Genomic DNA, 9618 nt, shown 5'->3' on the forward strand with positions numbered 1-9618 from the left:
GCAGAAAGTAAAACAATATAAACAACTTTTCATGTGGTTTTTGTAGCCTGCAAAATTCTATCTGAGTGGGTGCACCTTTCCCGGCTTTGTTGAGGAAGGTGATCTAGACTTTGAATTCTCATGATTTGGAGATGAAGGTCCTCTTCCCAACCTCTGGAAGGCCGAAGGTTTGGTCTTTTCAATTTTAAACCTCACCCTCTTCTCAGCTGTATGTTCATCATACAGCTTTGTTGAGGAAGGTGATCTAGACTTTGAATTCTCATGATTTGGAGATGGAGGAGGTCCTCTTCTCAACCTCTGTAAGGCCGAAGGTTTGGTCTTTTCAATTTCAAACCTCACCCTCTTCTCAGCTGTATGTTCATCATACAGCTTTGTTGAGGAAGGTGATCTAGACTTTGCATTCTCATGATTCGGAGATGGAGGTCCTCTTCTCAACCTCTTTAACACCTGAGGTTTGGTCTCCTCAATCTGGAAGCTCACCCTTCTCTCATCTGCTATGTTCATCACACAAAGCAAAGGCTTCTGAAAAACCAAGGACTAGAAGACTACGTAATATTTGTGCTCTAGTGGAACTTATTTTAGGGTTCACTTCCACATCATTTAAAAGAAGAACAATACAGTGTTGGTCCTAACTTCAAACCTAGCCCTTTTTTTGCTAGAACAAGAGTCAAAAGGAACAATTATTATATCTAACAAGTAACATTTGGTGTTAAGCAGACTTTTAAAAACAATCGTGCAAATATCATCTACTGGTTTGTAAATACTAAATGACCAGATGTCTAACCTTTACCAGAGGCATTCATAACACCTTCCACCTTTATCCTATCAGAATCTTTATGCTTGCAGTCATATCCTGAACGCTTATCGGAAAGATTAACTGTGCCAGGTGCCATCTTTTGTTCTTCATCTGAACATTGACCCCCAAAAGGCTGCATATAGCAGAACCTAAAATAGCAATAATTGCAAAAGGATTAATAATGCAACATAAGTAATCATGAAATATAGAGCAAATTTTCATGACATGAAAACACAGTTACTCAAGCAAATATGTAATGTCTATCGTTTAGGATACCATTGCATAGGTAATTTTTCGACGTCATAGTTATGAGGTAACATTCTCCACTTTCTGCACTTGTCACATTGCACCCATTCGGAATCAGGTTTGTAGATACGATTATCTTTATGCTGGAAAAAGAAACGAAAGTACAGTTCAGCACATTTCCCTAGTAAACAAAGAGATATATGTAAAAAATTGGAGTTTGTAGCATGAATGACTTCTAACCCCCTATTTATCCATTTAAAACATCAGTTTATTCTCCCATTCAACCAGAGATACTAGTGTAGGAGGAAAACCAAAGTGAATCTCAAATTTCTAACATGTCTCATAAGATGAACATAACTATTAACACGATGTTTACCTAATTACAAGCAAATTCTGTTACTCAAAACAAGAAATAGCAATGATAAATTGAGAAGCAACCCCTCTATTATTAAAATAGAACAATAGAATTTTCAGAAGAGCTTTACCAACTTAAGTGAATCAAAATTTTTGTCCCAGTATTCATCTACTTTTTTCGCAAGCCACTCCTCAAGTAGCGCATATGACTCAGAGTCTTGAAATCCCTGCTTGTTGTTATGCACCCAAACACGGCCATCCTTATCATCCTATGCCAGTAAGCACAAAACAAGTACAGGAGTTAAGATGTAAAGTGTGTTTTTAGATAAAATGAGCAAATAATTGTTGACAGCATTCAAGTAAAGACTCTGAAAACAACATTGATTCCCATAAGATACAGGTATTAGAAACTTCTTTAGAAGTTCAATTGGAGAAATTTATTCAAAGTAAGTTCCATGAAAAGTAGGGGAACATAAGTATACTGAGGCTCTTGAGAATAGAAAATCCTTGGCAGAATGCAAAGAACATAAAATAGCATTGCAAAATACAAGGATCAAAAGACGGAAACTAATTAAATCAAGAACATGTATTTCCTCATATATGTACTTTTAATTTTTAGATTTTCATGTCATTAAATATATTTAATTATATTAAATAGTTAAACTATCTTTTAAAATAAAAGTTTATATATGTGAATTGCATTAACTCATCGTAACAATGCAAGCAAACTAAAATATAATCTAGGAACATAAGACAAATCATTTTTATTAAAAAAATAAAAATATTAAAAAAAGAGAGAAAGAAGACTTATCATTTAGACAGCTTAACAAAGTACATAATTCCACTTGCAACACGCAACCAAATTAAGTAAAACTATCTAAGCATGTAAACATTATTCCCTCGTATGTTTGAAAAATGGTTGGAGTCTAGGAAAAAAAAAAGATACCAAAGCAACATAATGCTTTCAAGGAAATGTAATCCAAAAAGACCATACCATTATATTGGTCACATCTATGACACCAATTATACCCCGCCCTACATCTGCACTATGGATCATACCACCAACTCTCTTGTAAGCCTACAAAGGAAAACAGACAAATATAAACTCCAGTATTATATAGAGTGAAGCTAAGCATGCACAGTCAAACATGAAAATGTGTTGGAAGAGTAGCCAAACAAAAGAGCAACAGAAATTTTGAAATAAAGAGAAAGTTAAAGTAGCATCTATTGCACAAAAATAAGATAAAATCTAGCTTTTAGTGGCTTTATCATTTTGAAACAATTCTATAATGCTTAAATTGTCAGGTAAAAGCACATCAGTTGTTTTATATTCTAACAGGCACATATGGAATCCTTGAATCATAGGAATAATTAATACCCATGAAATCCAAGATCATCAGGTTCATGTATCTTCCAATGGTAGTTTATAAATTATAGCATGCCAAGTTCCCCATAATGGTTACCCCAACAATGTGGACTAACTCACCTCAATTAAACGACCATGCCAGTACAAAAATATTCCACAGTTTCCCTGCTCCCATTCTAATTCACTATATCCCAGAGTTAATTCAACAGGATTTCCCAAGATGTCACCAGATTCCACAACAGTTTTTGTTAGAAATTTTGCTAGTGGTCGACTTTTAACCTGAGCAAAGATAAGAGGAACAATTAGAATGAAGCTAACAAGGCTTAAAGATCATAAATCAACTTCCATGGCCCGCTGGCTAGTTATAATGTATAAACAAAGGGTTGTCATCATCAAGGTGTGTGGAGAACCTTGAAATAATGAGGAAGATTGAGGTGCACTGGTGCACGGATCACTTATAGTGCGCTGCATTAATTTTATATCTCTAGCCAGACTTCAAAGATGTTTAGATGCATTTGAAAATTACCTATTTTCTTTGCATGATCTAAAACATTGCGGAGTACCTCAAAAAAGTTCTCTTAAACTTCAGAATAAGTCTATCTAATTTCAAGATCATATTGATAAAAATAAAAGTACTTTATGAAATATTGAAATTTTAGATTTCTTAAAGAGAAAAGAGAAAAAAGAAAGTGTATAATTTTGTGATCACTTTAAATACACTTTTTTTTGTCACTTTTAAATGTAACAAATCACAATTTGAATCTGACTAAGACTAGAAATTAATATAGTGCAATATAAGCAATTGATGTTTGCCCCCACAATCTTTACATTAGATTGTATGGTGCAACACACACCTGGAAATTTGAAGTGCACTGAAGCATTCTCCAAAAAGCATAATATTATAAGCAAGCTGTGCAAGAATGGATTACCAGTGTTCCTTGAACAAACATCTTCATTCGTGGAACTAAGAATATGACTTCTAAATAAGCTCGTAGCGAAAAATCTAGTGGAACCTGAATGCAACAGAACATAAAACAGGATACATAGTTTCAATTGACAAACTTGAAAAAGCAAAAGTAGTGCCAAACCTTCACACTAACTTGGCCTTGACGAGAACGAATCCTTCTAGAGCGGACAAAAATGTCGCCTTGGTGGAAAGAACTCCCACCATACAGTCCATCATGCCATTCTAGACAATAACCTGACCCCCATTCATCTAGGTTCCATATGTAGATCTGTGTTCCTGTAGCACCACAAAACAAGGCTGCCTTCTCCCCAATTAGATACTTGTCAAATGGTGAAAAGTCCTTAATAGCTTTCAAATTGTTTTTTGCCAAAGCTTCAGACTGAACAGCTGTGTCAATTTCCACCTGTTGTCCTTGCCGACAGTAACTAACTATTGGAATCTCAATATTCTGCAGTAAAATCATTTAAAAGGATAGCAGTAAGAACTAACAGAAATTCCATCATTATTTAGAATAATAAATACGTGTCAATCAGCATTGGGTTGTTTAATGACATCTACCATCTGGAAGTAAGACAATTTATTTTTAAACCCACAACAACAATTAATGATGTATGAAATACAACAAAACAAAATTTCATAGAACTCTCCATACATCTTTGCCTTCATTCAAAGATTGTGAAAGAAACGCTAAAGATCTGGAGTTAGCAGTCTGGGTTAGAACAAGAACATCCCTCCCAAGCCTCATTGCTCCTGTCTAAGTAAGAAAACCATGAAGGAAAAACAATTATGAATTCAGTCAAAGTCAAGCAAAAAGACAAAGTGTAAACTGAAGAGATCTTATTTATCTTATAATTTGACACAAAACAAAACAAGGCTGTGAATTAAAATCTATCTTATATGGCATCCTTTTAACCTGGAATGGGGTTTTGTGAGAGAACAAAGGGTTGTATAAGATCAATTTATGCTTCTGTCAATATCCACAATGATGCCAAGGTATCAGCACACAAAAGTCAAGCAAGCAAAACAAGCCTTAACTAGTTTCAATTCTTCTTATATTTTATAAAAGATATTTATTCATAGTAGAGGCTTCGGAGGGAAGAGTGTAGGTTGGTTAACCAAACTTTTTAATGAGATCCTAGCGTCTAAGAGGATGTCAAATGAGTGGAGGAAAAACACCTTAGTCCCTATTTACAAGAAAAAAGGTATAAAAAATTGTAACAACAACAGAAGGATCAAGCACATAGGTCATACCATGAAGTTATGGGAGAGGGTCATAGAACATAGGTTGAGATAGGAGACATAGGTCTCGAAGAACTAGTTTGGCTTTATGCCAAATAGATCTACCACCTAAGGTTAAGCTATATACTTGTTAAGGAGAATGATGGAGACTCTAGAATAACAAAAAGATCTACACATGGTGTTTATTGCTTTGGAAAAAAAGAAGCATATGATAGAGTATCAAGAGAGGTCCTATGGAAGGTCTCGGAAAAGAAGAGTATAAATGTGACACAGAAATTTCCTATTGGTGTAGGATTGCACTAAGGACCATCTCTAAGTCCATATCTCTTTACATTGGTTTAGAAGATACTGAACATATCCAGGAACCAGCACCCTAAGCATGTTTTTGCCGATGACATTGTCCTATGAGAGAAATAAGGAAAGCTTTAATTCAAAAGTGAGAGTTGTTGAGAAGAGCCTTAGAGGAGTATGGTTTGCACATAAGCCGCAATAAGACGGAATATATGGAATGAAAGTTCCGTAGGTGAGAGAAAAATAATAATACAAAAGTGAAAAATAGAAAAAGCATCCTATCGCAAGTAAAGTATTTTAAGTATCTTGGGTGTATCATACAGCATAATGGAGAAATTGAGCAGGATGTAAAACATAGGACGCAAACGAGATTGTCAAAGTGGCAAAGTGCGTCTGGTTTTATATGTGACAAAAAAAATACACTTGAAACTTAATGGGAAATTTTATCGCCATTAGGCCGGCTATGTTTTATTAAACATAGAGTGTTGGGCGGCAAATAAAATGCATCCAAGCCGAAATATCTCAAGTATCACCTCGTCCCGGACCATCGCAGGAAAACTATAACCAAGATCTTTTTTATCTAGCATTAACTAGAACCACGTGCATCCAAAGCACCTTTTACTAAGATCAATGTAGTTGTATGTAAACCTAGAGCAATAGCATGATGAACTACGAATTCTCTGGGTCCTATTGTTAAAAATAGAGAATTACTACTCTCATTTATAGCATTTAACTAACCAGGCAACCATATGCTTCACCCTGCATTGAACGCCGGAGATTAGATTGCTGAGATGGATGAACGATCACACACGTATTCACAAAATAAAGAACGAAGATATAAGAGAGAAAGTTGGAATAGCACTTAGTGGTTTGGACATGTGGGAAGAAAATTGGCAAAGCATCCAGTTAGGAGGGTAGATCAGATGGAAGATAGACGTTAGCGAATGGTAGAGGAAAGGCAAAAGAAATCACACATGAGGTGGTCAAAAGAGATCTACGTGTAAAGGGTCTCATTGTAGACATGATACATGATAGGACTCAACGGCGTTGTTTATTCATGTAGTCAACTCCACCTAGTAGGATAAGGCTTTGTTATTATTTTATTCACATTAGAGAATAATTGTGTAAAATGGAGATAAAGCATTCTCTTAAACCAGCCACCAAAAAACCAAAAGATAGTGATACAAAACAACTAGACTTTGTCACTTTGTTAGGAAGATACTGGTTGTTGGAGACCCAAGAAAACAAAAGCTTTTCAGCATGTAACACCCACAAACACTTTGAAGTTCAAATATGCATCAAAGACAAAGGCAAAGGACAGAGTTACCTTAGATTCAAAGACAATTAGACAAATCAACCCAAAGGGAGCAAAACTAAGGTGAGCAGTGGAAAACCCAAAAAAGAGGAAAAGAAATAGAACAACCTTGAATCCGATGCCAAATCTGCCAATGTGATCCTTGACATCTTTATCAGGCTGTTTATGCCCAAACGATACCATTTTCACAATCTCATCATGGTTCATCCCTTGACCATTATCAATAATTGACAACATAGGAACATTCTTCCCAGATTTCTTCAACTTGATCATCTCTACAAAAATATCCAACCTGTGACATCCAAGCAATAATAGGTGCAATTTTAAGAGAATACCTTGGATCCTTTACCTCTAATGTTGAAGATTTGATATAACCATTTATTACTATTTTTTTATAGGAAAATTAAAAGAAAAGAAATCAATTGATGACAGAGAATATTACAAAAGAGAGGACTAGGTATTGCCTTGAGAAAGGGAAAAAATGCTTGTAGATCCTAAGGAAACACTCGGTTCCTGTCTTGAAATAGGAAGAAAAAGAACATAGTGGAATGGTAGAGATGCATCTCCCGGAGGTACAAAAATTGGCTTAAAAATTGCCTTCAAGACATGTCTCTTTGTGTAGCTCCATTTTGGAAGTAAAGAAATTATTTTAAAAATAGCATTTCCAATGCAAACTCATGTTTCATGAAAGTAGATCCAAGAAAGAAAAGTTAGAGTAAAATAAAGTACTAGTAGATAGCAAGTTAACTAGCAAAGAGAAACAAGCAAATAGCCAACAACAAGAAACAAAAAACCTACTTGGAGGCTTTGGCATCCCTTGAATTATCAACAAGCTCAGCTATCCCACCAAAAATCCATCCAGAATGAGCTTGACCAAGAGTTTTTAGGTAACTTGGGTCTGCTCGTATGTAATTTTTCTCGAAGAGTCTATCCTGATTCATATGAGTTTTACTTTTCAATTCATCACAAGTTTCACTCATAGAATGGTTGGCACAATCATCAGTTTGAGGGAAGTTAGGATCAGAGGAACAAACTTCTGCACCATTTGCTGGGCCTCTCATCATCAAAGTATTAGGTCGGCGATGCTCCTCAGCCAAGTGCGAACCTGCTAAAGAATTATCTAGTCCAAATTACTTCACCAATTTAAATGACCAGGAGAAACTAAGATTCAAATATAGGACTCCATAGTCATCTTCACCATTTGGAAAGGAAAAGCAAACTCCCAAATTATAGATAAACCAGAGCTACAAACAACATGCTACAGCTACACCTCAAAAACAAACAATAAAATACAACACAATGCACAAAAAGAATAAATGCATGTCAAGCCATCAATTAATTAGATCACAAATAGATTGAAATAATAAATGTGTCACTGTGCATGAGATAATTTTAACTGAGGTATTAACTGATTACATTATATTAAGAGAAAAATAAAATTCGATGTACCATAGAATGCATACCTGATTCGCAATCCCGTGGTCTACTATCCACAACGCATGTCTTGCCTATCTGATAGGCAACAGTAACTGGGGTAGATGTCGAGGCTTTAGCAGGGGGCAGAATGTAGAACTTGTATGGCTCAAAGTCTGCAATAGCAATCTGCCAAAAATGAGTCTTAGACATTGCAGAGACAGTGAAAAGTAATTAACAGATAGGCTAAATCACACTCATTAATCACAAAATCCCATTATGTGTTGTTTTATTGTCATCATATGAATATTTCAGTTCTTTTTCTTGTTTTGATACATAATCTTTTAGTTTTTAATAGACACATAGAATCATGTAGCCAAACATGCATATTACTGAAGTTGAGAACAAAAGATACAGAGACAGGTGTCAGAGATAAGGCATAAGAGTTGCATCTCTTCCTTGGTCCCCTTCTGCTCCCGCTCTAGTGGATACAAAATTAGGCAAACTTTGCCCTAGAACAGAGACATTTTGTATTTTATGCCTAGACCTTCCTCAAATAGATTTATGCCTCCCAGTGTTTATATTTTTTTCTTGAGACAGTTATATCAAACGAGGCCTAATTGGCGTTAAACCGTGCTAAAAATTATAGCAACCATTATAAATAAAGGATTTCATCATAATCACAAACATGTGCATGCCAGAGCTGAAATAATAATTAATAGAAGTAGCACACCATGTCATACTTGTGCAGGAAATCCAAGAACCTTCTCCACTCGTGCTTTTCATGCGAATTTTCTGGGGCAGGGTACAATGAAAACTGGGGCAACATGGAAATTCCTGATACTTTCATATGTCTCATTGTATGTATGTTCAACTCATTGGACCTGCAAAAACTTTTTTCACGTCAGCAAATGAATCACACACAATAAATGCTAAAGAATATAGAAAACTAAAGTATGCTTCAGTAAGAAGAATAATTCATACAGTTCAGTAGGCGGGTTTGTGGACTTGACACTGCATATAGTTTTCCGATCCTTTTTAAGGACAAAACTCATCTGCATAAAGAGGAGTCAAGAAAAGAGAAACATTAACAGCGCATTACGTGCTATTATATCAAAAACCAAAGAGCGATGAAAGTTCAGAAAGCTAACTTGTGAATGCTTTACTCTTGTTACAAAAAAAAAATTAAAAATTAAAAAAAAATCTCATTTGAAAGAGAAAATGGCTCATAAACAGAACGAAGCTCGAAAGCTTTAAAACTTGCAGTTTCAAGAAGATAACAGCAGCATGCAGCAATTGCAATGCAGGTTAGGAAAACAGCAAAAGTCAAAAGTGCAATTAAAGAAAGAGAGAAGGAAGAATGTGACTTACTATTATTATGATAAAGGTGATGAAAGGGAAGGAAAACCCTAGGTAGCAATGGAGAATGGAGAGGGAAGAGAGGAAGTAAAACGGCGTCGTTTGCGACAGAAGGGAGAAAGAGTGAGGAGGACTGAGGGAAGAAGAACGGGGAAGAGAAATGAAAAGACGTTTACCCGCTCAGAGCCGATATATTCTATTAAGACGTTAGACACACTGACTGAAAATGAAAATGGATTCTCTCAAATTATTTTTTTTTACGAAAATTGTTT

At 35.5% G+C, this 9618-nt stretch overlaps 1 protein-coding gene across 8 annotated transcripts in view; it reads right to left on the reverse strand.

Annotated features, from left to right (window-relative positions):
- LOC107642481 (MORC family CW-type zinc finger protein 3) overlaps positions 16–9618 on the reverse strand; it is a 23592-nt gene continuing 13989 nt past the window's right edge. The window contains exons 2-16 of one of the 8 annotated variants that reach the window (XM_021122824.1): positions 8972–9042; positions 8721–8871; positions 8038–8176; positions 7373–7679; positions 6683–6866; positions 4643–4696; positions 4382–4483; positions 3851–4177; positions 3692–3775; positions 2883–3041; positions 2391–2474; positions 1528–1665; positions 1073–1185; positions 785–945; positions 16–491 (exon numbers count right to left, since the gene is read on the reverse strand). In XM_021122824.1, the coding sequence (XP_020978483.1) occupies positions 58–491; positions 785–945; positions 1073–1185; positions 1528–1665; positions 2391–2474; positions 2883–3041; positions 3692–3775; positions 3851–4177; positions 4382–4483; positions 4643–4696; positions 6683–6866; positions 7373–7679; positions 8038–8176; positions 8721–8871; positions 8972–9042 (2508 nt within the window). In that variant the 3' untranslated portion in view covers positions 16–57. Of the gene's footprint in view, positions 492–784; positions 946–1072; positions 1186–1527; positions 1666–2390; positions 2475–2882; positions 3042–3691; positions 3776–3850; positions 4178–4381; positions 4484–4642; positions 4697–6682; positions 6867–7372; positions 7683–8037; positions 8177–8720; positions 8872–8971; positions 9043–9618 lie in introns of those variants that run through there. The other 7 variants (XM_021122823.1, XM_021122826.1, XM_021122827.1 and 4 more) reach the window with 7 other exon arrangements.

This window comes from Arachis ipaensis, chromosome B05 (assembly GCF_000816755.2).
Source record: "Arachis ipaensis cultivar K30076 chromosome B05, Araip1.1, whole genome shotgun sequence".
Classification (NCBI taxonomy): Eukaryota; Viridiplantae; Streptophyta; class Magnoliopsida; order Fabales; family Fabaceae; genus Arachis; species Arachis ipaensis.